At 39.9% G+C, this 27,512-nt stretch overlaps 3 protein-coding genes across 3 annotated transcripts in view; 2 read left to right on the top strand and 1 right to left on the bottom strand.

Annotated features, from left to right (window-relative positions):
• LOC108273238 (endonuclease domain-containing 1 protein) overlaps window positions 1–4,104 on the top strand; it is a 5,161-nt gene extending 1,057 nt beyond the window's left edge. The window contains exon 2 of the mRNA XM_017482389.3: window positions 1,994–4,104. Coding sequence (XP_017337878.1) covers window positions 1,994–2,617 — 624 coding nt within the window. The 3' untranslated portion in view covers window positions 2,618–4,104. The remainder of the gene's footprint in view (window positions 1–1,993) is intronic.
• Window positions 4,105–9,710: 5,606 nt separating this feature from the next.
• Window positions 9,711–16,106, top strand: LOC108262366 (C1q-related factor). The gene is made up of 2 exons (XM_017462885.3): window positions 9,711–10,813; window positions 14,220–16,106. Exons 1-2 carry the CDS (start codon window positions 10,220–10,222, stop codon window positions 14,397–14,399), a joined length of 774 nt encoding a protein of 257 aa, XP_017318374.1. The 5' UTR covers window positions 9,711–10,219; the 3' UTR covers window positions 14,400–16,106.
• Window positions 16,107–21,276: 5,170 nt separating this feature from the next.
• Window positions 21,277–27,461, bottom strand: dcakd (dephospho-CoA kinase domain containing). Its single transcript, XM_017480843.2, has 5 exons — window positions 27,176–27,461; window positions 26,495–26,607; window positions 25,692–25,895; window positions 24,980–25,067; window positions 21,277–23,856 (listed from the first exon to the last, which is right to left on the bottom strand). The coding sequence occupies exons 2-5, from the start codon at window positions 26,604–26,606 to the stop codon at window positions 23,571–23,573; spliced, it is 690 nt and encodes a 229-aa protein (XP_017336332.1). The 5' UTR covers window position 26,607; window positions 27,176–27,461; the 3' UTR covers window positions 21,277–23,570.
• Window positions 27,462–27,512: the final 51 nt, after the last annotated feature.

The following is a 27,512-nucleotide window of genomic DNA, read 5'->3' on the forward strand; positions in this document are numbered from 1 at the left end:
ACAATGGTGATAAGTGATTGGTCATAGGGAACAATGGTGATAAGTGATTGGTCGTTGGGAACAATGGTGATAAGTGATTGGTCGTTCAGAACAGTGGTGATAAGTGATTGGTCGTTCAGAACAGTGTTGATAAGTGATTGGTCGTTGGGAACAATGGTGATAAGTGATTGGTTGTATGGAACAATGGTGATAAGTGATTGGTAATTCGGAACAGTGGTGATAAGTGATTGGTCATAGGGAACAATGGTGATAAGTGATTGGTCATAGGGAACAATGGTGATAAGTGATTGGTCGTTGGGAATAGTGGTGATAAGTGATTGGTCATTCGGAACAGTGGCGATAAGTGATTGGTCGTTCGGAACAGTGGTGATAAGTGATTGGTCGCTGGGAACAATGGTGATAAGTGATTGGTTGTAGGGAGCGATGGTGATAAGTGATTGGTCGTTCGGAACAATGGTGATAAGTAATTGGTTGTTGGGAACATCGGCTTGCATAGGTGCAAATCAGGCATTACACTTTGGTGGTGGGTCGAGTAAGCCTCTGCTCTCAATTCCTATAACCAGCAGCAGTGATGTAACCTGGAGAGTCGTATCGAGTGCAGGACAGTCGCTATAGTCCTATATATCTCAAAGTTTCTAGATTTGCTGCTAGGCTCTTATTTAAAATAAAGCAATGTAAGGCATATAAAAAGTGAGCAAGTCCATTAGTTAGCAAAATGATTATTGTACTGGGTCACCACATGTGGTGCTGCTGTGCTCAGTTCCTCAACGTCCAAACTAATCAGGTTTAAAATATTAGTTAAAGGTAAATAATCTTGTGTGTACTCAGATTTCAGCACAGTAGTGCAGATTATTTTTGTACTGCATAATAGGAGTTTCGATGAGACCAAGTATGTTCAAAATGAACACTGAATACACAAGTGGAAGTGAGGCAAAGAGTGAAGAGGAACTCAACTGTGGTTCACCACACACAGAAAAATAACAAGTCTTAGCATGATCTCTCACCCACTTAATCATTTCAGCACTTATTGCACATCTCTATCTTTTTTTGATGTGTACTCTTATGACTCACTTCATGCACGCAAGCTTACAATAGGTACAGGAGTATCTGTGGTCATCAAACTGCTGCCAGAATGACTGTTTCTGGGATTTCTTATCTCTTTCGGTTACTTTTTCTTACTTTCAGACACGAATGTTGATCTGACAACATCTGCAGCTTACTACATTTGCACGTCAATATCATGCACCGGTCCATATAACGTAACTACAAGAAGCCTTAGCGGATATGTACAAAATAAAACCCGTAAGCAAGGGTGGAAAAATCATTTGCAAGTTGGAAGAACATTCCAAAAATGTTTAACGTGGGGGGAAAAACAAGCTTAACTTAGCAAAACAACAACCAAGTGACACCAAATCTTTCAAATCCTTACACTGTCATAAACAATATCTACCACCCAAAGGACAAATCAGAAAACAGCAACTGAAAACAACATAATAAATTTCAAGTTAATCATTCTCATGTCTTTAGGTCAGGTCAGTACAAGTAAAGAACTTAACACAGCGAAATCACAGAAACACCAAATTTCTCCCATACTTTGTTGATCATTACTACTGAGAAATATCAAAAGTATGGCTTCATTAAACTAAATATAACAAATAGGTCAGAGGAGAATCGCTAGAGTGGTTTGAGTTGCCAGGAAGGCTATCAGCTAAAATAACCACACTCTACAACTGTGGTTAGCAGAAAAGTATCTCAGAATGCAAAACACGTCAAATTCTGAGGTGGATGGACTATAACAGCAGAAGACCACATCAAGTTGCACTCTGGGTCACTGAAACTGGAAATATAAGGCATCCTAGCATAAGACAGCAGTCTGTTTAATGCATTTATGTCTACTTTCAACACACAGAACTCTAATATCCTGATTCTCCTGAACGTGGTGCATGTATATTAAATTTAGGTCGCAAATCTTGTTTGTCTCCCTCTCTCCCAGCTAGCCAACTCCAAGGCTGGCGGCAACATGGTCCCGTTCCCGACTCCACCTGCGAAAGTGGACCAGAACGTAGTGGACAGCCAGGCTGTCCAGAAGGACTACACCAACTCCAGCTACACACGTGGCCACCTAAACCCGAGCCAGCACCACAATGGTACAGATGTGCGTCGTGCCACCTTCACCCTCACTAACGTAGTGCCACAGAAGTCTGCATCCAATGACGGTCCCTGGGCCAAACTTGAGAATCGCGTGAGCAAGATCCTCTCTGAATACTGCCTGGGAGAGGCGTACATAGTGACTGGTGTGATTCCATATGAAAACGACCACTGGCTGAAGGATGAGGGCAGAGTGGCCATCCCTGAGTATATGTGGTCAGCCTACTGCTGCCAGAACTACAGCCAAGATCTTCCAAAGGGCCTGAATGACATCTTCCCAACGTTTGGAGCCATTGGCAGGAACGATCCAAACAGTACTCAGGAGATTGTGCCAGTGGACCTGCACAAAAAGAAAGAAGAGCAGGGATATGATGTTCGGTCAATGTCGCTACCAATTCTGGAGGGGTACTTGAAGCAGAAATACAGGATGTCGATCAGTGTTTTTGATCAGCAGTGCTCAAGGGCATAACCTTCAGTCACAGCCAAAAATCCTTGTGCAGATCTTTAACCCTTACGTTCTGTTCTGTCTCATAAGAGCTCATTTGAGCGAACTATTTTGTACATTTACTCATATGGAACGCCATTCAGTGTGAATATTAAGTACATCAGTACTTACTTAATTCATTCAATCATTATCATCACAACATCTCGTAATTCCATGAAAAAAAATCTTTTTCACATGACAAAGTGTTTGAGGATTTTTTTAAGGATAAAATTATAAATGAAATTAAAGTGAGGTGTAGCAGATGAGTGCTCGGTCAGCTTATCCTTCAAACTGTGGCCACGGGTTCTCTACAGTAGTGTGCATCGAACGAACCGAAACGTGACCATCACCATAAATAATGTTTGTGTTGATAATTGCTAATTACTAAAGTAAAGACATGGACTGGGTCAGGACATAAGTGTTAAAGATAACAACTGTACACACAAATGTATACACAAGGTACTGTTTTACTAAAAATTATTTCACAGTTAATTAGTTCTTTTGAAAATTATCGCTCTAAAGTTCGGTTATTTTTGACATCAGTTGATGATCTGGATTAAGAATGATCATCAAATTAATAATTTTATCATTTTTAACTAAAAAAAATCAGTAATATTATTAATATTTTGTCTATATTTGTTTATGTTGAAAAGTTCTAAATAATGTACATAATATATTTAACTTTTTATGAGGTCCCACGGTGGTATTGTATCTATAATTGTGTAGAATTTTAAGCACTGGATTAACTGGTCTATTCATTTGCAACTTGCAGCACAGAAGTAGAATTTTTTTTTTTAAACAAATAAAAAATAAATTATTATAAAAATGAGTCTAGGTTTAAATTCTACCAATAGATGTCAGCATTTGGTTAAAAAAAATAAATATATATATATATATATATATATATATATATATAGAGAGAGAGAGAGAGAGAGAGAGAGAGAGAGAGAGAGAGAGAGAGAGAGAGAGAGAGAGACTTTTTCTCAATGCCAAAGGAATCTTGCCAGGTTTTTTTTTTTTTTTTGTGGATACCGTAGCAAAAACTAATTTTAAAAAGTATTTAAGTTATATGATAGTTTTAAGCTGTGAATTCCTCTTTTAGTTTTTCTTTTGTTGTTTTTCAACATGCTAATCAGCACTTTCCACCAAAGCAATTGAGGACTATTTTTGCAGAAATGGTCTTCATTACTTCAGTACAGTTTTAGAAACTTTAGAATCAATGCAGCTGAAGATTGAAGCTGTTCAGGTGGCATGTGGTGGCACAAACACCCTAATAAGGCACAATGCTGTTGTTTTTTTCCCCTTTTGTCACCAACTGTACCTTATACCTCAGGATAAACTTTCTTATACCTCAGACTAATGTCTTACTTTTTTACTTTTTGTCACTTTATGCATGAATGTTTGCATTGTAATCACACCCACTTTAAAATTTAAAAATGTAATCATCTAATAAAAATATTAAATCATCTGGATCTGTGAATCAAAATAACTCAGCCGTGTATGATTGAAGCCTGTTAATCAGTTCTAAAGAGGCAGACTCCAAGGAAAGGTTAGGATCCGTGTGCACGAGGTTTACAGTAAATATTCACAACCCACAAATGTGGCTAAATGAGCAAGGCAAGATCAATAAACATGTAAATCAAGCAAGCAATATCAAAAGGGTGAACCAAAGAGTAGTCAGAATCCAGGTGCAGGTCAAAGGCTCAATGGCACTCAGTGGCAGCACGCAAGTGTAACACAATGGGGCTTTATGTTTTTTTAAAAATTGAAATTAAAGACCGCTTTTGGACATTCTGGTCAGGAGTTATCATTGAAAGTCATGAAGTGCCACCTTGTTAAAGTGAAGGATGAGTTCATTGAAAAGCTTGTACTGAAGGTCAGGACCTCCATAAGACTGGCGGCCATGTTGACATCTCCAGTCATGACGATGTCAGTCGCAGTGGAGTGGCCTGCAGGCTGTGAGATTTCAACGCTCCAGACACTGAGAGATAGAGCGAGAGACGAATAAAAGAAGACAGGGAATAATGTGGAAGGACATAAAAGAGTGGACTGGAGTTGTGATGGACTGAGTTTCCATGAAAGCATATCTCATCTGAATCTCATCTAAATTTAGACAACAATATCTCTGAAGGGGTTTCCATAGATCGCGATTATTAGAGATTAATAGAACCTACTAAATGTTAGTAATTGGTGCACTGTCAAACAGCTCAACCAATTACAGCACATCTTGTTCTTTTGGTTCCATGTGTCCAGGTCATAACATGAATGAAAAGTTAGATTAGTTCATAAGATGTCATTAGGAGCCAGGGTCATGCAACATGCAGGTGAATGAGACAGGATGCAAGTGCATATAGCCAAGAATCGTAATCATTACCCATAGCTGGGGTCAATACACAAGCAGGCAACATCGAAGAAGAGAAATGATGCTCAGAACACCACAAAACAATGGGCAAGACTTCGCAATGAGAAATAGAAACATTAGGGAATATGTAAATGACCAAACTAATTAAGCTGAAACACAGAACAGGTGAACACAATAGGGTAATGAACTAATGGCAAGACATGGGTGGAGACAAGACCAAGAGCAAAACAAAATTGTCGTATTTGTTGAAAAAATGGCTTAAAGTGGATGATATTTGGCTTCATGTGGCACCAAGAACAGCAGCAACACAGAATGATATAATGAGTCTTTATTGGTCACATATACACTACAGCACAGTGAAATTCTTTTCCTGGGTTCAGAGATGATACAGCACCCCTGGAGCAGAGAGAGTTAAAGGCCTTGCTCAAGGCCCCAACAGTGGCAGCTTGGCAGTGCTGGGGCTTGAACCCCCGACCTTCTGATCAGTAACCCAAACCCTTAACTGCCAAGCTATATCAATCTATAGAAGCTGAGGCTGACTGTGTCAGGTGATTACACTTGGTGAAATGTTCCCTAATGTTTGCGTATATTGGGGATCATTTATTTAAGCCCAGTTCACTGACATGTTCCAGCAGTAGTGAATATGTGAAATACAATAGCTGGAGTAATAAACCTGAATGAGGTGGACAACTTTCTCGATCATGTTTTTTTCTAAATGCCTTTGGAGGAGAAACCAGATGTAGAAGCAACCATCACCAAATTCAAAGTACAAATTACAAGAAGGCACATATGACAGAAGGTTTTTAAAAACTTTTAAATAAAAAAAAAAACCTCCATCAAAATGTAAATAAAGTATGAAATTATAAGCCAGGTACTTGGAATTCTTATGTAACCAGCAGGATAGGCAGGATTCAAGTGTGTAAACAAGGCATGTTCTTTATTAAGGGCAATCCATGATACAGTGGTCAAGAGACCGCAGCGTATACATAGACAAACTAATCAAGGGCTAACGACAGAACAGGTGCACAAAGTAGGGTAACAATAACAGGACCAAACAAAGGCACATGACAAAAAATGAACAAAAGCATATGGATGACAATGAACAAGTACAAACAGTGCCTTTGGACAACATGTCTTGACTAATCGACATTTACATTTCATGAAAAATATTTCTATATAATAGATTAAACTTTTCAGTATCAGCTTTAAAAATGTGGACAGAAATACCTATTTTATCTGAGCTATTCCTAACTGAATTTTCTGTGACTTTTGTTGCACCTTGACTGCTGTTCCACCTTTTCCAAGGTGCAGTCGCAGGCAAGTGAGCACAGTATGGTGTGTAAATGTGTGCATGTGTGTGTGTGTGTGTGTGTGTGTGTGTGTGAAGAGAGAGATTTGGAGCGTGTTTGTTATCTGTGTGATACTTTCTGGGTGTCAGCACTGTGCTGTGACGCTAAGAAGAGCAGACAGCTGCTTAATCTGAGGTTACCAGCTATGCTCTGCTTTTCTTACACACACACACACACACACACACACACACACACACACACACACACACACACACACACACACACACACACACACACACACACACACACACACAGATTTTGAGATATTTTCCTAGTCTTTTACTGCAGTCTTCAGGATGTGAAATGCAGCTCAATTATTTGGTTACGGTCTGTTGATTGACTTGGCCAGTCTGAAACCTTACAACCCCCCCCCCCCCCCCCCCCCCCAGTTAGAAATGTATTTTGGATCATTGTCTTGTTCATCCCAATTCATTTGGATGCATGTCTCATGAGTAACATCATCAATAAAGATTATTGAGCCTGTCCAGAAGCAGCCATGCAAGCCCAAGCCATGACACTACCTCCACCATGAGGTTCACAGATGAGCTTGTATGTTTTGGATCATGAGCGGATGCTTACTTTCTCCACACTTCTATCACCTTTCTATCACTAGGTTCTATTAAGGTCAATCTTGGTTCCAGAACTTTTGTGGCTCATCTATGTATTTCTTTGCTAAATTCAATCTTGCTTTCTGATTCTTACTGCTGATGAGTGGTTTGCATCTTGTAGTATGGCCTCTATATTTCTGCTCTCAAACTCTTCTTCACACAGTGGATTGTGATACCTTCACCCCTGCCCTGTGGAGGCTGTTGGTGATGTCACCGACTGTTGTTTTAGGGTTTTTCTTCACAGCTATCACAATGTTTCTTTCATCAACTCCTATTGTTTTCCATGGCCGACCCATTCCATGTCTGGTTGTTAGTACACCAGAGGTTTCTTTCTTTTTCAGGACATTCCAAATTGCTGTACTGGCTATTCCCAATGTTTGTGCAATACCTCTGATTGATTTTCCCTCTTTTCTCAGCTTCAAAAAGGCTTGCTTTTCTCCCACAGACAGCTCCCTGGTCTTCATGTTGGCTTATCCTTTTTCAACAACAAATGCAGTCTTCACAGGTGAAACTGAAGGCTAAAACCAAGAGATGTTCAGAGATATTTATTGTTTAAATAATCAATCTAACAGGAAACACCTGGGTAACAAGAAACACCTGTCGGTCACATGTTCCAGTATTTTTGCTCGACTACAATTTAGGTGGTGTGATACAAAATGTGCCATGTTCTATTACATCTTACAAATTACATACAAATGACATCTCCAGATTCAATGCTTATTTAGTCTACATTGTCAAGGATGAAAGTAAATAAATCTGGTGTGATAAATATAAAAATAATAAATCTGTGTATCGTATTATATTATTTAAGAACATACCTATTCTTAAAATGCAGTAATGTCGATGAGTTGGCGGCTCAGATTAAATTCTTGACTCTGAAATCGAGAGTTTGTAGCACAGAAGCTCCTTCTAGCTTAATGATGAATGGAGAACGCAATATCTACATCAGGATCAGGGTTTTGTTTCCAGCATTTTCTGCCTTAGTAGCGTTTGAAAACAAGTCCGGATCTGCCTCTTTGAGCTGCCATGCAACACTATGCGACTTTACTTGAGTGGGATTTGATAGTGATGTGCAACCCGTGGCTCCAAAAGTGTTTTTTTGTTTTCTTTTGCTTGTTTTTTGTTGGGGTTTTTTTACAAAGCAATTGACTTCACTATTAAATTTTAAAATTTATTTAAATTTAATTTAGCTTTAAAGGACTACAAACATAACTGCGTGAGAATTTCCTTAAGGAGTGGGATTAATAGTATAAATGTTTTCATCAGTGTATATTTTCTTTATAGGGATCCAGGCACCAAAGTTAGTGACCGTTTGTTTTCTTACAGGTATCATAAAGACTAAGAATTCAAGAGCCCTATTCTGATGGTATATTTTCTTTCTTTTTATGAGTACAAGCAGTGAAAACTCAGGAATCATGTAGTGATAGTACAGTATGTTTTCTTTTTATGGCTTTTTATGCCACAACTGCTGAAACTATACAGTAATTGCGTGTAATTGCGGTCTATGCACTGAAGTGTAAAAATGAAAAAGAAAGTGGGACAAAATGGCACTTACAGTAGGTTGTAGTTTAGCCTTGAGACACTGTTAAGCCTTCACACACTCAAACTCCCATGCTGTCCTCTCCCTGGTCCCGCCACAAGTCTACTCTGTACATTATGTCTGCTTTCAAGTAAAATCAAATAATGAGTTAGGAATTCACCCTCACAGATTTTCTTGCCAAGTGTACAAAGATGATGAAGATGATCTCTGGGCTCTCTGACTGGCTTGAAGGAAGTTGTTCTCCTCTCGTGGAGGGAGGGAGCAGACAAATAAGCCCTAGGGAGCCAAAAGAGGATGGCAAGAATCCTCTGGACCAAGGGCAAGGAGGTTTGAGTCAGAAGGAGTGACGAATTTCATTTTCTAGCATCTTGTAGCTAAAACAAATAAAATAATGAATTAATTAAGCAGGAAGTAAAAGAATTTGAGTCATACTGTGTAGCAGTGCAGACAGTAGGATTCGCCTCAGTCTACAATGTTTTAGATCTGAACTGAAAAGGTCACATCTTTTAGGCCAACGTATGTGGGCGATTCTGTATTTGCACTCATGGCATGGTCAATCCTCTACAGTTTTATTATTTTGGATATGAACTTCTATGACTTCATAAACACTTGGCCTGCACAAATTTTGAAGAAGGTTTGTTCCAAAATTCCTGTTTCTCTGGAAAGTGTGTGCATTATGCTAATTTATTTTAATTATAGATTACTGATTGTCTTGAATATATGTTACATATGAGCTTAAATTCCAAGGTGACAGTGTTTCATGCCCTGCCACACTTGGTGTATTTTCCTCTGCTAATGACCATGTCTGGTGATTCCTAGCTGTGTGTGTGGATTACAATTTATTTGCAGTCCTATTGACTCCAGTCATCTTTGCCAGCTGGAATCAAGAACGTTAATGCATATGGACAGAATTATGTCATGGACCATAAAGTAGAGTCTGTGTGTGTGTGTGTGTATGTGTGTGTGTGTATGTGTGTGTGTGTGTGTGTCTGTGTGTGTGTGTGTGTGTGTGTTAGATACCAAGTTTTTCACCTACTGTCTTCAATTTGTCACTTAATTCACTGGTACTGACTGCGATAATGGGAATTTCGGTCTCTTCTCTCTTCCTGTTTTGTTATCCGCGTTTTATTTATTTATTTCTCATTCTCTCTCTGCTTGGTCTCATTTTTCTTGAAGTCAAAAAACATTAATTGTCTCACACATGAACTGTCCTTAAAATCCCACAGCAAGATGTTAAAAAATAAAAGTACACTTAAACAAATCTGTTTTTTTTTTTGCATACTAGATGTTTCTGCTTATCTCTTTATTCCTCTATTTCTCTCTTGCTTGCTCAGTGTCCTAGCCCCCTCCTTCATTTCTCCTCCCCTTCTTTCGCCTGCCCTCACTGAGTCAGGAGAAAGAGTATAAAAGCATCGTTATCGTTTCTGTCCATCCATTCAATCTCCTTCTCTCGACTTCTCAATACATGCTGGGACTCTTCTGTGCTCACCTGCCAGACTGGTGTATTTCTCTCTCTCTCTCTCGCTCTCTCTCTCTCTCTCTCTCTTTCTCTCTCTCACTCACACACCCACACACACACACACACAAATACTTTCAGGAGACTTTGGTGTCCCACTGGCACCGTAGACCTCCTACCGGTTTCTTTGCCCTTCACTGCTCATCATTCCAGAATACGGGGAGAACTTGGCACTGGCGGCCCGGAAGATTCTGCTGGGCGCCACCGCCATCATGCTTCTCATCATTTTGGTCGTACTCATTCCGGTCTTGGTGAACTCAGTGGGCAGCAATGAGGATGGTAGACGCTACGAGGTGTTGGGCACCTGCCGCATGGTCTGTGATCCATACATGGACAAGGCAGGCACTGTCGCAACGGGAATCAGTTCAGCAGCAGGCATCGACGTGCTAGCTGAAGCGGAGCCACTAAGCGACCACAGTGTGAGCCCGCCACTGCCAACGTACATCCATGGCAGGCCGGGAAAACCTGGAAAACCTGGACCTCCTGGACCACCAGGGCCACCTGGAGAGCCCGGTCCTCCAGGTCAGATGGGGCCACCAGGAGAAAAAAGCAAGACAGCAGTTGCTGGCATTGGCAGCTTTAATACCGGTCCACATGTGGCATTCTACGCCGGCCTACGGAACCCGCAGGAGGGCTATGAGATCCTGAGGTTTGATGATGTTGTCACCAACATTGGCAATAATTATGACGGTGCATCAGGGAAGTTTGTGTGCAAGGTTCCAGGAACATACTTCTTTACCTACAATGTACTCATGAGGGGCGGCGATGGGACCAGCATGTGGGCAGATCTTGTGAAAAATGGACAGGTAAGAAGGTGGTTGTTACTTTTACTACTGAAATGAAATACACAAAATACAAAGACTGCACTTTTAAATACAAAACACTTACACTGTAATGCAATTCGAGTAGTATATTCAATAGTGTGTGTAGTCATACCTCACACATACGGCTCAGATACATCAAACGTCAACACGTCCCAACTGTAGCCATGTCCGGCTAGACGGAGACTGGCAGACGTAATCACCAGTGAGGAGAGAGAGTGTGTGTAAGCCAATGAGAGTGAAAGAGTTTCAATTGACAAAATAAGAGCTTTATTTTCCAGAAAGGGAATAATATTTGTTGTTCTCTAATTTGGTGGAAAGCTAGTAAAAGATAGACAACAGAAGCCATTGAGCTAGAGAACATTAGTTACATACTGTTTGTAATTATGGTTGTTTGAAAGGTGGTGAATATCACGTGCACTAGCATGCCAAAGCCTTCAGCAGATTCACGAAGTGTCCATATGTCATAATGTTTTATATAAATGATTTTGCTGCATCCTTCTCACTGAGTTTTCACTGGATCAGTGCTGATTATGAACGCCAGGGAAAGCTGACAGTTATCCAGTATTCAGAGAACCATGGTTACAAACACAACTGGTGCTCTCCAGCCTTTTATGTGCGTACAAATGTTTATAAAATGTATAGTCTTTCAACAGTTTAAAAAAGTGACCAAAAAAGGTGTGCAACCAGGACGTTCAGCTTAATACAGTTTTTTTTTTTTTATCTTATTTTTAAATACTGGTTCATTTTGTGTAATAAGTATGACAATTTTGTATTTATTCATAACTGAATAAACAGAATAAACAATATTCTGCATTCAGCAGTTTACAGGCAAATGGGTATTATGACCATTATACCTAGATATTTTTCTTTTTTAATGTATCAGCATGCTTCTATGATATCAACATTACAAAAGCCAGTACTGCAGCACCAATTCACAAAAAAATATACTGTAGAAAAATTAGGAAGCCTTAACACTAATCATGTAATACCTACCTGTAGTGTTTAGATATAATTTTAAAATACTGTATTTAAAAAAAAAAAAAAAGCTAAGTGCACTGCAGTAGAAATGTGTGCGCTACCACAAATGCGGATGCAGATTTTTGACATTTTTAAGGAATAAAATAAGCAATGTCAGAGCACATTTTGCGTGGTACACTTCCAAGCATGATCTGAAGTGAAATATATGTTTCTTTACTTGTGTTTTGTGTGTGTGTGCCATCTCTGGCCTCCTTTACTGTGTCATCTTGAATCAGTAGCTTTCTCAATCACATGTGGCCAGTCATAACACACACATATAGATGCAACCAGTGAAGCTGCAAAGCTCTGACAGCATGTCCTAACACACAAAAAGCCTAAATAAATACACATTCAGAACATGCACACAACAAAGACACACAGACACACAAAAGTCTGAGTCTAACAACTACCAAGTAAAGAACTAGCAAGCAAAAGCAACATACTGTACCGATTCAAGTGAATAGAATGTGCTGGGAGCCGCCATTTAAAAATATTTTCACTGCAAATCATAGATATTTTAATATATTGGGTCAGAAGTCATCATTTTGAAATTCGGGTCTTAAAAAAAAAATCAGCCTCACTTTTATCCTGAACTTCAGGTTGTGGAACTTTAGGAATAAATAATTCATGACACATCTATTCAAAGTCTAAGTTGGCCATTCACAAAGGTCTAGGGTCAATCACTGTCATTAAAAAAAACAAATTCTCAAGGTGATCATGATGAGTTGTTTTATTGTCAGAATCTGTTTTGTCAGTTAGGAATCTGACCCCCTCTCCAGAATGCAAATTCATGCACATAGAATCTCACTTACATAAATGCAAAAAATAATGATAATAATAAAGCTGTCATTATTATTGGAGGAACTGAGACTGGAGACATGAACTGAGCCTTTACCTGAGTCTAGGACATGATTTTGGCTTGAAACAAGGACTGCATCTAGTCAAAAGATAGGGACTTCAACTGGATCAGGGCCTGAGATTTGTTTCTGGCCCAAGGCACTAACTAATTGCATTTGGATATAAGATAAGGACTGGATATGAGGCCTGAGACAAGGACTGGTACTGGATCTGAGCCTGAAAGTCTGAGACAGAAACTGGACTTGGACTGAATTTTTGGCCTGAGACAAGGATGGGGATTAGATCTAGGCATGACATAGGAACTCAGACTGGATATGGTTACAAGACACTGAGTGAGTATGAATCTGTGCCCGAGGCAGGGTCTGGGACTGCATCTGGCCATGAGTCAATTACTGAGACTGGATCTAGGCCTGAGACAGGGGCTGGAACTAGATCTGAGTCAGAGACAGAGAGAGAATTAGGTCTAGCAGAGCAGGGGTCCAAGACATTGGCAGCAGAGGGAGGTCCCAAATGTTGAGAAATCTGGAAATACCATGTACAGCACACTGGCTGAACCTCTAGCTTCAGCTTTAGCATGTGAGCCACTGCCTATGGTAGTGGACTCGTATAAATGCTCATGAACAGGTCATCTTGGATTGAGCCAGAGACAAGAGAGGATGTATTCTGGACAGATACTGTTCCACCCTCCATGTATTATCCTTGCACTTGGACTAAATGGCTCTAAATAGTTGCTGCTCAAACTCTAGTCCTGTGGCCAGCACCTGTCCCTAAAGCCTTAGATATCTATAATAAATTAACCCAGAGGCAGTTGGGAATACTGTTTCTTAGGATAATCTATCTGAATCTTGGTCATAGTCCATTGGTCACACCATCATATGCAGATACTGTGAAATTCACATTCGTAAATCCAAAAACGTTATCAGCTATCCCTCTGGAAGACCCCTTAAAGATAGTGGTTCTGCAGAACACAGCATGATTCAGTTGTGCCAAATTAGTCATTACACTCCTCATCCTCAAACGCTTCCCTCATAATGCCGGTTTGCACCAAACCATGGCCCTACGTGCTACAATTCTATGTAGTGACCTCTAAGCAGAACTCTTTTAGGAAGCTAACAACCCATAAATATACAAGCCTTAACTATAAACCTTAACTATAATTCCTAAACTTGGCCTTACTTAAAGGTGATTAAAAACCTTAAAAAGCACTGAAAAAATGACTGAATGCTGTTTTTTTTTACTTGACCTTCAGTACATCCTCATCCATCTCAGTGCACACACACACACACACACACACACACACACACACACACACACACACACACACACACACACAGACACACACACACTGAGTCAGCGCTTCTGGGTGACTCAACAATGTTACTCATGCTTAGCTTGACAGTTTCCTTGTCTTTATGTCCATCATCCAGAGAAATGACACAGCCAGTAAACAGTATACTTACTTCATAGTCTCACATCCTGTTTTCTGTCTGTCTCTCGTGCTTCCTCTCTCCAGGTGAGGGCAAGTGCTATAGCCCAGGACCAGGATCAGAGCTACGATTACGCCTCAAACACAGTGATCCTGCACCTGGACCCTGGAGACGAGATCTTCATCAAGCTGGATGGTGGCAAAGCTCATGGTGGAAACAGCAACAAATACAGTACCTTTGCAGGCTTCATCCTTTACTCTGATTAGCGCAGTTGAGGTTAAGGTTTGTGATTTCTTAAAGGGGAGATCTTTAAGTGTCTTGAAAAGGACAGGGCAACTTCACTAATCTTCAGACTATTAAAGAAAGGGGTTAAACTGGGGCAAAATTTAGGGGTTGACCAAAATACTTATGAATTAGATAGATGGCTGTATTTTTTTCCATCTAAAAGTATTCAATGTATCATTCAATTCATACAGTGTTTTACATAAGTATTCACCCCCAATCCCCACACCTCCTTTACTTTTCCATGTTTTGTATTGTTGTATAAGTAGACAGCTGAAGATTGGAAAAACATTGTCTGCCCTGGTTCACTTGTCCAGTTTCGGTGAACTTGGGTCCACTGTACTGTAGCTCAGATTCCCATTCTTGGCTGACCACAGTTGTGGTCTTCTGCTGTTGTAGCACAACTACCTCAAGGTTCAATGTGTTGTGCATTCTGAGATGCTTTTCTGTGCACCAGAGTTGTAAAGAGTGGCTATTTGAGTTTCCGTAGCCTTCCTGTCAGCTTGAACCAGTCTGGCCATTCTCCTCTGGCCTCTCTCAATAAAATGTGTGACTTCTAATGGGTAACTAATATAGAGCCTTGTTGTAGCCCACCCACCTTAAGGCTTGATGTGTGGTGCATTTTGAGATGCTTTTCTCATCACCACCCATGTAAAGAGTAGTTATTTGAGGTACTATAGCCTTTCTGTCAACTTGAACCAGTCTGGCCATTCTCCTCTGGCCTCTCTCGATAAAATGTGACTAATACAGGGGTTTCACAACAATAGGGGGATACTTATGCAGTCATAAGTTTTCTGTTTTTTTATTTATTATTATTTGTAAATAATGTTACAAACTACTGTATATTAATTTTGACTCCCACTTCAGCAATATGGGCTGTTTTGTCTAGATTCATGACATTAAATGGACAAATTAAGTCCACTTCGGTTCCAGGTTGCACAAAATGTGGAAAAGTTCAAGTAGTTCAAGGGTGAATACTTATGCAAAGCACTCTAATCATACTATTTAGAAAAAGATGGGCCATGTTGTAACTACAGGACTCTGTTTGGCTCCCATGAACTCATCTGAGACTGGACCAAGATGCATTTAGCCATTTTATCAAGATGTTGTCTTTGCACGAGTCTCTTGTCTTGTTCTTGAATTTGCTTGCTGTGTTGTGTGTAATTACTACTCGTGTTATCCAAACACTTTATGATTCTAAATTCAATGTGGAATAAATTAACCTGATCCTGGTGTTTAATCCAAAATCATAGTGTGAATTATTATCAGTACAGCGTCTGTGAAAAAGTGGACATTGATATTGGTTTTCCTAAAAATATATTTTTTTAAAACAAGCAAGCAGTATGGATTTACCAAAACTATGGATTTAATCAGGACGGAGGGCGATTTCTATAGCAAACAGCTCCTGAGATGGAAAAGATTCATTAAAATTCCAATCAGGACGTCGCTCCGAGATAGAAACATGGTGACATCACATATCTCATAGTATCATCAGCATTAATTACTGCTGGATAATTATGTGCAGAAGGTGCAAGTGGTTCCCTTATTGAGAGAAACCTTTCCATCAGATAAGAGGAAAGAAAAATGTCTCAATGCAGCCATCCCTGATTGGGGTTTTAAGGGAATCAGACTTCCATTTTATGTATCTGATTATGTCTAATGTGACTTTACTTTTGGTAATAAATGGAGATTTTGTTGCAAGATGTGACTGAAAAAAGAGACTTCTCATCCCGTCATTGTGTTCTATAGCTTTCCAAAAGAAGATGAATTAGAGTAAAACACTATGTACTAGTAAACAGGGAAAGAGAGAGAGTGAGACCCAGCCCCAGTAGAGGCTTGGAGGCTTGATTAAAAGGATAGACAACAAGGGTGAAATGCCTCTAAATTGCATGAAATCAAAATAAGATCAAACAGGGTTATGGGCGGGATTTCGGAAATGTGGACGTCAAAAAAGTTCCCATCAAACGTCAAACAAATGCACAAACATGTCTCCCAAGCTTAGAGTTGGCCTTCTCAATATTTGGTTTCTGCTAGAACTCCTTAATTATATAGAGCCACTGCTCTGAAAATGGGGTCAGAGCTCCAATGTCTAATATTCTGGTTTAACTCGATTTGTTTTGATGAGCCTACGTGAGAAAAGCAGGTGTCAGAACGCAAAGAGGCGGAAAAAAACAACTTTCACTTAGCTCAATTTATAAGATGCGAGATATTCGGAAATAGCAAACTCACACATACAGTAAACACACACATACAGTATCCTTAGCAACAAGAAGTCAGTTCATCTCAGGCATTAGGAGTGTTTCTTCAAACGATCACATACACAGAACCAGACTATCTATCTATCTATCTATCTATCTATCTATCTATCTATCTATCTATCCATCCATCCATCCATCTATCTCTCTATCTGGTAACTGACGAGAGGTAGTGAACCCACCGAAACCCCAACCGTCTTCTCAAATATGCTGAATGATTGACGTACAATGAGCCCCAAAGGAATTTTATGTGTGAATTTTTGATGCCCATCAGCATGGATTTAAAATGGCACCATGCCCATAACAATCATATTGACAGCTTTCATGTCTTATTAACGGTTTTCCCCTACAGTTGCAATTAAATTCAGTGACACCATGTAAGTTTACTCACACCCTTTCAACGTTCACTATTCAGAAATAAATCAGGAAACAATAGTAACAAAAGTAGCCCATATAAAATAAATATCTCTTTGAGAAAGTGTCATCATGCAACCATTAAATATTAGTCATCCAAGCTACTCATTTCAAACACAAACATATTTTTTCTTAATGTTTTTAAAGTAGTACGCAGAATGATAAACGGGAGCTGTTTCCGGTAAGTAAGGAAGAAAACACTTGGGGGCATGTTCTAAGAAGAAAATAATCAACGACAGAATGGTGATGCACCCTGATGTGAAGCGGTGTGACTGTTACCACGTTTAATGTTCTTTTTATAAATAACAGCACATTCCATAGTGTTTTAAACCTCTAACCACTCCAACTTGCTAACTATTACAGTTTTTATTAATTAAATTTATATTGATATTAATCCATTTATATTGGACATTTAGTGTTGTGGAACGTCCATAAAACAAATTCGCTCCATCGCACCACCTGGTTGTTGATTATTTTCCAATAGCGGTGTGTCCCCAAGTGTCCCTTACTTAACGCTTTTTCCAGCAGAGATTCTTTTCCTTGTTTTGATCCCAATGTGAACATTTTTCCCACCCATCCCCTATCATACAACTACCACCAACCAGGGAGGGTGAAGGCTAACACGTGCTTCCGCCAAGATACGTGAAGCTAGCAAACTGGTGCAAATGCTGCGTCACCGAGCAGCATAACACACTCGGAGGAAAGTCCTACCAGCCCTCTTCCGCATACACGATCCCACAGATGCCCATGATTGGCTGGTGTCGCTGTGATTGACATGGAAGACAGAATACGCCATCACTTACTCCCAGAGAACACGGCCAAATTTTGCTCTCTAGGCTACCGATGGCTGGGACGTTCAAACTTGTGATCTCAAGACGATACGGGTATGTAGATCGTTGTTTGGCTGAGGATTCTGGGAAATGTAGTTTGTTTTACCTGATGAAAAATCAATGGCTGCAAAAGAGTCCACTAGTGCAATGCAAGACATTTCAGTATAAACTCCAGATCATCATACCAATGAATAAACCATCTCTGTTTAAGCCCTACATTCCTTCAAAAAGATGTTTGTACCCCCATCCCACCCCACTGCTTAAATTCCATCTGTATTACCAGAACAAATCTGTAGCTACGTATATGTGAGGACAATGTGAGACGGTGGTCACTTCAGTGCGGAACGAGATCAGTAGTGGCATTTGTGTTCTATTTTAATAAGGCCGGTCTTATCTCACAAAGACAGATCCAGGACTAGAGCTGGACACCTGCTAAGGCAAAAAGACCAATTATTATTGCTTAATCTGGATCCTGCTTAGCAGCATTACTCGCGTTATCTGTCTCTGTCTACCGCTGTCAGCTCCATCAGATAAAAACCAAATGTCTTAGAGATTGTATGCAAATGAGTTTTCATTCCATTTCACACAGTGTTTCAGCGGCCAAGAAAACAGCTCAGGAGAGGAAATAATATGCTGGCTCTGTAATGTTCTAATCATTCTATAACGTTCCTATAGGAGCAGCCAGCACAGGAACTTGGATTAAAAACCTATCTAATTGTTGATGTGCTGAAGTTTTGTGTGAGGAGACGTTTATTTAGCATTTATGGAAGGAGTCTCCAGTATCAGAGCGCTTTGTAACAGCCAGAGGTAAAGCTGTAACTTTCAATTCTCTGACACGGGAAAGGAGGAGATTATGTTTATTGGTAACATGACAAGTAGCGTCTTATTAACTTCAGCGACCATTTGTAGCTGCTATAACGTAAGTGATGACAGGAATTTGTTTAGTAGACGTTCCACAACATTAAACGTAGCTATAAACGAATTTTTAAAAAATTATGTCGTTCTTTCATGAATAAAAAATTGGGTATCGTAAAGAAATGGCTGTGTTATAAGATGAATAAAACGTGACGTTGTAGCAAAATAATCAACAAATACCACAACAATTTTCAATAACAATTACAATTTTCCACAATTTTCCAGTTTTAGTCTTTATTTAGCATCCAGATGTTCCTGCAGTAATTCAGCTAATCTTTAGTCGTGCACTGTTTTGTTTGAGCCACCCACCCACACACACACACACACACATTTCCCCATTTTACATTTAATATCCCTCTCACAGCGGTAGCTGTTACGAATGAAGGGGTGAAATGTGGCATATCGGATTAGTGAAATGCCACATCTCTTTACGCATCCAAACAAACATACGACTACACGCTAGCTTCAAAAACGGAAAACAAATGTGTTGGATGGTTTAAATAAGCAGAACTTCTTTCCCACAGTGACAAAAAGCTTTTCCTTAATAGGGTCTTTGGTCTGCACTGCTTGTTTATGTGTTCGCAAATGATTCTACGACCGTTTTATTAAAAAAACACACACACAGGTCAAGAGCTTCAGTGAACGCTCACGTCGAGGATCAGCATGGGGAATCGGTGGTGCATCCAGTTTTTGAACAGAGAGTTCAGGAGAGAATTGCCAGACAGGTTCGAGGTGAAAGGAAGGCTATGGCAACTCAAATAACCACTCTTTTCAGCCGTGGTGAACTGAAAAGCATCTCAACATGCTGAAACTTGAGGTGGATAGGTGGAAGAGTAGAAGACTCAGGCTATCTACATATACAAATATACTGAAAACAGTTTTTCAATAGTATGTAGTAGTAGTTGTGTGTGTGCGTGTGTGTGTGTGTGTGTGTGTGTGTGTGTGTGTGTGTGTGTGTGTGTGTGGTGTGTGTATGTGTGTGTGAGCACACACCAAGCAGCCGTCAGCTCCCATTTGAAGGGTGTTTTCCAGCAGAGTTGGCACAACTGTGTTGGACGGCTGGACCGGCACCATCAGCAAAACCTGCAGGACATGGACACTCATACACACACACACTGACCTATTCTCTTATTGATTTAAAAACACATGACTGGCATCAGATCTAACATTTTTACAGGCTCTCTCGCTCTCTGAGACAAACACACACACACACACACACACACACACACACACGACATATTACACCTTTGGTAATCAGATATACTATATATACACTGTGACTTCTTTGTTTGCAACGTTAAACCTAATTCATTTGTAAAATGAAGAACCGAACAAAGACATAATGATTATAAAAAAGAGGAAACAGGCGAGTTTCAGAGCGGTGTTTGCAGCTCGACGGTTTGTCTGCTGTGGGGCGAATCTGAAGCAAGAGACAGATGGAGCACAGCGGTGGATTTATGGAGGCTCGCACTCTCACTTACACTCTCACTTACCGGCTCTCATTTGTACACATTCATCTTGCAGATGTTCTGCGTTAAAACTGAAAAACTGACTAATTGTCTTTCAGCCTGCTTTCTCTCTCTCTCTCTCTCTCGAACATGCAAATGAAAGAACAACTGCTAGCATGAAGTCTTCATCAGCCTTTCTCTCTGTCTCTCTCTCTCTCTCACACACACACACACACACACACACACACACACACACACACACACACACAGAGTCAGGGGTCTGGATTGTGAAGCCGTTGGCCCTCGTCACTCTGCATTAACATAACACACACACACACACACACACACACACACACACGCATTCACTTAACTAAGTGATTAGTTAAGAAATTCTGTAAAACGGAGCTGCTTTCATAAATAAAAGTTAAAAGTGGTTCATATTTGGTTTGCCCTTCAGTTCAAAAGTGCTGTATTACGTTAATGTTATTTCCATTAACGACATAAAAAATGCATTTTAACGTTTCATTTAATGGAGACAAAACGTTCAAATGCTCAAATGTACTACATTTTAGACAAAGTTTATTTTCTAAAATGTAACGTGCGGTTAGAAGCGGGATGCGTGTGCATATTACCCAGCGCATGTTTTATTATGGCCGATCTATGAATCATAATCGAAGTTCGTAGTGCGAGTCAATTTACAGGCATCAAAAGCTTCATCATCTAAAACCTTTAACTGGGAGAAACCAGGAACAGCAAATAAGCCCCAGTAATCTTGCCCATGAAAACAAGAAGAACTAGACAAGTGAATTAAGGGTGAACACAATAGGGTAATAAACCAATGGCAGGAGAGGGTCATGTTCAGAGAATAAATTAATCAAAACAACGCCACATTTACAGTTAAATATAAAGATAAATATTAAAAGTATATTAATTAAATAAATAAAAAATACCACCTCAGCAACAAAGAAAATTCATAAATATATCAAACTTTACATCTGGTTGTGTTGAAACCTGTTTAATGTGTCAGTTCAACATCAAAATGAAACTGTTCCTATAAATAACTGAACAGAGAAGGTGATAGTGTTCATGTGCATAAATCACAGTGTTTTTACATCAGGTACTTCAGGAATGACTCATTTCAACATCAGCTTCATTTATATACACTGTAAAGTGTGTTAACTAGCTTGACTTCCATTAGTGCACTTCAGTGCAGTCAATTACTCAGAACTATATACAGAACAATAAATAATTTCATGGAAAATGAGAGAACTCAATTAACAGAAAAAGGCTAATATGCAAATGAGTGTGGTTCGATATGAAGACTGTGTTTGAATACTCTTTTGACACACCATCTTCCATTCCACCTCTCCTCATCTTCCCTTATAGACTTATACCCTTAAATGTATACTTAAAATAAAAATTTTTAAAAATCTAGTTTAGGTTCAAGCCCCACTTCTCAAAGTTTTATACCAGAATTGTACCAGAAATATGTCAGTCCTGCTGCTGAGAATTACAAACTGAATGCATATAGCTTCACGATGTGGTTTGAAGGATGCAGGCATGTATTTGTTGAGATTTTGGATGAGACTTCCATTACTTGTTAGCTACTTTAGCCCCAATGCTTCGAAAAGCAAACATCAGACACTAAACATGGCTCAAGGGCAAGTGTCTACAGTCCCCTCAGAAACTATTAGAGCGGAAAGACCAAAAAAATTTTTGTTCTTTTTTTTTTTTTGCTGTAGACTGAGGATATTTGGGTTTGAGATCCAAAGGTAGTTTATTTTTTTTATTCCAAATGTGATCAACGTTTGCATAAGTTCTAGATGTGTTGGGGAATTGAACATGTAACATTTTAATATATTCTGCTGAAATGAACGAAATGACTCGAAAAAAGATTCGTTCATACCGCTGAACGAGATTCAAACACCCACCCCTTCCTCAAGACACTGCGCATGTCAGGCGCGCGTGCCACAGCGAGTCAATTGGTACGTCAAAATTCAACTGGAGGTTAGCAGCGAGGTTTCTGAGGTACAGTAAGTTAACTTTTTTTTCCTAGCTCGATAATAAAAACACCACACTTAGCACTTTGTGTATTGGATGCCTAAAAAAACTCAAAAAAACTTTTCGTATTTAATGTGTAAACGCCTCGACACCGAATTGAACTCTCTCTCTCTTCATTCACTGTCTAGGTCTCTCGACCACCACTGCTCGCTCCCTCTCTCTCTCTCTCTCTCTCTCACACACACACACACACGTGCACTCTCCATAATGTAAATACTTATTTATTTCGAAAGTTATTTATTTTGACATGTTTGTCAAAAATCATTGTTTTGTTCTTTAATACATTTTGGAGGTATTTATGTTGACGTATAGCTAGTAGTGATTTATTTTGAGTGGTCATTCGTTTACAATAAATAGTTTATTAATAAACCTTTGTTTGACAGGTTTATTACTGAACCCGCTCCGTCACACGCCGCACCAACCACCACCACCACCACAACCTGTGGTTCTGAACCTGTGGGAAACACTGTAACTTCAACAGACTTGTCTGTTCCTATACTTTTGCTTGCCTGCAAATTGTGTGGTCTGAAACAAAAGGCTCTGTGTTTTATGACGTTTAACAGGTTTAGATGTAAATACCGGGGACTAAAAGATGAAATTCTCATCTCATATCCATGTTTCCATCCATCCAGCCATCCATCCATCCATCTTCTATACCGTTTATCCTTTAGGGACGTGGGGAAACTGGAGCCTATCTCAGGGAGCATGGGGCACAAGGCGGGGTACACCCTGGACGGAGTGCCAATCCATCGCAGGGTACACTCACACACACATTCACACACTACAGACACTTTGGACATGCCAATCAAACTACCATGCATGTCTTTGGACTGGGGAGCAATTCCAAGGGCCACTGTGCGCCTCCTATGTTCTGATCTCACACCCAAAATGTCTTTGGTGTACAGCACAAACTAATGAATTGGCCTAAAAATCCATTCTGCACTACACATTATTAAAAATACTGTTTTTAAAAAATTAAATAAAACAGTACAGAACTGACGGGAATGGTGTTACATAAAATCGTGTTTTATATATATGTGTATATATATATATATATATATATATATATATATATATATATATATATATATATATATATAAGTGACATTTTCACCCCGTATTGTAATACTTGAATACTTGTGCTAGTATGGAAGTCCTGGGCTTGATCCCTTTAAACATCATTTCTGCACATAAAGTACATTAGCTATATAAAACGTTTTTGCACTTGATGGCTAGGATGCTAGAAGTTTAACCATGTACAGAAAGAGGCCTCCCAGCCCGGCAACGGCTGCCACGGCAACGGCTCTGATGGGCAGGAACTCCATGGAGTCGTCCAGCACGGTGTGTAAGCGCAGGACCTGGCGATGTGTGTCCTCGCGCGAGCCAGAGTTTTCGATTACATGCCTGGCCAGCCCACGCTTCTCGCTCAGGGGCATCTGGGCAGCAATGCGCTGCTCTGCCTCCTCCCGGCTAAGACCGTCACGCTGCATGAGCCGAGCCAGCTGAGTGGTGGGGTCACTGAGGACGAGAGACAGACAGAGAGACAGACAGATAGAGAACAATAGATAGAGAGAAAAAGAGGGGAGGATTTATACCGCATATACAGTTCCGTTTACTGTTACAAAGCACTGACGCTGGAGACTCCTTCCAAAAATGCTAAATAAATGTCTCTTGCATATCAAAAAATTGCAAATAAAACACAAGATTATCAAAAAATATCTTTGTTAAATATAGGTGTGCAACAATTATTGGCACTCTTTTAGTCAATACTTTGTGCTAGCTCCCTTTGCCTAGATAACAACTCTGAGTCTTCTCCTATAATACCTGATGAGGTTGGAGAATACATGGTGAGGGATCTGAGACCGTTCCTCCATACAGAATCTCTTCAGATCCTTCAAATTTCGAGGTCCACGCTGGTGGACTCTCCTCTTCAGTTCACCCCACAGGTTTTTATGGGGCTCAAGTCAGGAGACTGGGATGGCCATGGCCATTTTGGGAGACCTTCTGATCCCAAGACGCAACTAACTTCTGCAATTCTCCAGCTGTGATCCTTGGAGATTTTTTTATCCACTCAAACCCTCCTCTTCACAGTGCGTTGAGATGATATAGACGCACGTCCAATTCCAGGTTGATTCATAACATTTCCAGTTGACTGTAATTTCTTAATTATTGCCCTGATAGTGGAAATGGGCATTTTCAATGCTTGTGCTATTTTCCTATAGACACTTCCCATTTTGTGAAGCTCAACAACCTTTTGCCACACATCACAGCTATATTCCTTGGTCTTACCAATTGTTATGAATGACTAAGGGAATTTGGCCTGTGTGTTACCTCATATTTATACCATGGTTAAACAATTTCCTGTTCCTAGTCACCCAGGTGTACTAAAAACATGTTAAAATATCACTGGAAATATACTTCAAATATATTTTTCTCATATAAATTCCTAGGGGTGCCAATCATTTTTGCACACCTATATTTAACAAAGATATTTTTAATAAACCTTTGTTGTGTTTGCAATTGTTTGCTATCCATGAGAGCAGAGTATTTTTGTGAATTTTTTGATCCACTTTGCTGTATAGAGATAAATAAAGGACGATAACAACATAAATACATTTATGATAATAATTAGAGCTCTTACCAGTAGACAACCACCGTGTGCTTCATTAAGCGAGTGAGACGACGCGTCTCGAACAGCAGAGGTACGTCCAAAATGATATAACGGTACCCTTATAAAGAAAAACACAACAGTTTTATGTTGTGCAACGTCAAAAAAATTATTTAAAATATTTCTCCTACCCACACACAGAGTATGGAAGTGAGGGGGAAAAATAGAGAAAGAATGAAGTGCAGAAAAACTGAAGGAAGGAAAGAAGTGCGGAAGGAAGGAAGTGCAGAAGAAAAGATGGAAGGATCGAATGAAGTGCAGAAGAAAAGATTTGAAGGATCAAACATGAACAAAGGAAGGAAGTGTGGAAGGAAGGAAGTACAGATGCTAGTGTTGAAAGGAAAGAATGAAGCAGGAAAGGAAGGAAGTGTGGAAGGAAATATGGAGGGAAGGAACTGAGGAAGGAAGGAAAGAAGTGCAGAAGGAAGAAAGTCAGGAAGAAAGGAAATGTGGATAAAAGTGAGTAAGGGTGGAAGTGCAGTAAGAAAGAAGGAAGTTTGGAAGGAATGAAAGAAGGAAGGAAAATGCTGAAGGAAGAAGGGAAGTGAAGAAGGAAGGAGGTGAGGAAGGATATATGGAAGGAAGTGATAAAGAAGTGTGGAAGAAAGGAAGGATAGAGGGGTTTGTGTGTGTGTGTGTGTGTGTGTGTGTGTGTGTTTGTGTGTGTGTGTGTATTGGCTCCAACCTCGGATGAAGTAGTACAGGATCTGTTTGAGCATGGCTCTGTGGATCTCGGGGTGTGTGATGGAGTTAAGCACTCTGCGTTTCTCAGGGTTGGAGAAGATGATCTGGCCGAGCTTCTGCCTGTCTATCTCACCGTTCTCCAGCAGAACCTCCTGCCCGAAATGCTGCACGAGGAGCCGGTACGCTCGGGTCTGAGGCTCCACCACTGTCGAACACACACAATGCACAGCTGCGGCTCACACAAACACACTCGAGACATTCGGGCTAGGTGATAAATATTTTAAATAACTGGATCGTTTTGTCGTGCAGGCTGGGTAATGGGTAACAGCTGTCACTGCAGCGGTCAGGAAAACGAGAAGCTCAACATTTACATACTGCCTTTCTCACACCTCAATACACAAAATAGTGCAGAAGGGGAAGGAAGCAAAAAGGTGCAGAAGGAAGGAACTGGAAGGACGGAAGTGAGGAAGGAAAGAAGGAAGGATGGAGGGAATTAAGGAAGGAAAAAACTGTGGAAGAAAGTGAGGAAAGAAGAAAAGAACTGGAAGAATCAAGGAAGGAAGTGGGGAAGGTAGCAAAAAGGTGCAGAATGAAGAAAGGGCAGAAGTGCAACAAGAGGGAAGGAAGTTCGGAAAGAAGGATGGGAGTGCCAAAATGGAAGAAAGGAATGAAGTGTGGAAGGAAACAAGTGCAGAAGGGCGGATGGAAGTCCAGAACGAAAGAACTGTGGAAGGAAGACAGAGCAGAACAGAGGAATTGGTTACTTCATGCATTAATGTGACTTTGTTTCCTCTATATATTCACCTTTCCTGGCCACGACATCGGCGTCGATGACAGGACAGCCAAGTTCCCTGAGCTGAGAGGACACGGTGCTCTTTCCTGAGGCGATTCCTCCCGTTAACCCCACCAGAAACATGCTGCAACACAACACACACATTTAATTTCATTCATTACCCCCAAACACACAGGATTCTGTCAGATTATATTCCTCCAAGATTCCTCCCTGACAGAAAGCACTATGGACAATGTACTCATTGCCTCATTTAAAAGCTCGACAGACTTACATACCGAAAATAAATCCAATAAAACTGCGCTGTCTTTTTAAACGAGAAGATATTTGGCGCGGCCTGGCGACCATTATATAAATTACAGTTTCGTTTTCTCTATGCAATATAGCGCTCTAGATCTAAACACACTTACATACAAAATAGTATTTATTTACCTCACTAAACAATATTCATTCTTTAATATAATAATCCATATTACAACGCTGTAACACGTTTATTATAAGCTAGTTATTAACTAACGTTATATGATTATGGAAAAGAGCTAGCTAGCTACTATAACCATGTAGTTCCTGTCTAACAGATTTACACAGCATGTATAATTATTCTTACTAATTTACAGCTAACCAACACATGGAAACATCCTGAAAGCTTTACGTGTTAATGTTAATGATTTCATGTTAATGTTTAGCCAACTTACTAAATGCTGTTGTTGTTGTTGTTTTTGACCTATAAAGAGGTTTTAAAAAAATACACGTCCTTCTCCTTTCCTTGACACGAATAAATCCTTTACTTTGGACTCAATATAAAATTAAAATAAAATCATACTCGACACCATGAAAGAAAGTAATTGTGCACTTTTAGGAGTTTGACTGTTCTGGCACATAGTGAGACCAAAAATATTTTTCACACGAATCACACGTTAGAGTTTGACCGACGGATGAAGTAAAGTACAGTGCTCCATTTGGCCAAAAGTGACGCAGGTTAAGTCTTAAATAGTTCCCTTGTTCCCTACATGTGAGCACTACGAAATGGCG

The sequence above is a fragment of the Ictalurus punctatus genome, chromosome 1, assembly GCF_001660625.3.
Source record: "Ictalurus punctatus breed USDA103 chromosome 1, Coco_2.0, whole genome shotgun sequence".
Classification (NCBI taxonomy): Eukaryota; Metazoa; Chordata; class Actinopteri; order Siluriformes; family Ictaluridae; genus Ictalurus; species Ictalurus punctatus.

Coding starts and splice junctions, on each gene's coding strand:
- LOC108262366 (XM_017462885.3), top strand. CDS start 10,220: ATGCTTCTCATCATTTTGGTCGTACTCATTCCGGTCTTGGTGAACTCA. Junction 10,814..14,219: donor ATCTTGTGAAAAATGGACAG/GTAAGAAGGTGG, acceptor TCCTCTCTCCAG/GTGAGGGCAAGTGCTATAGC.
- dcakd (XM_017480843.2), bottom strand. CDS start 26,606: ATGTTTCTGGTGGGGTTAACGGGAGGAATCGCCTCAGGAAAGAGCACC. Junction 25,896..26,494: donor CGATGTCGTGGCCAGGAAAG/GTGAATATATAG, acceptor TGTGTTCGACAG/TGGTGGAGCCTCAGACCCGA. Junction 25,068..25,691: donor CCTGTACTACTTCATCCGAG/GTTGGAGCCAAT, acceptor TTTCTTTATAAG/GGTACCGTTATATCATTTTG.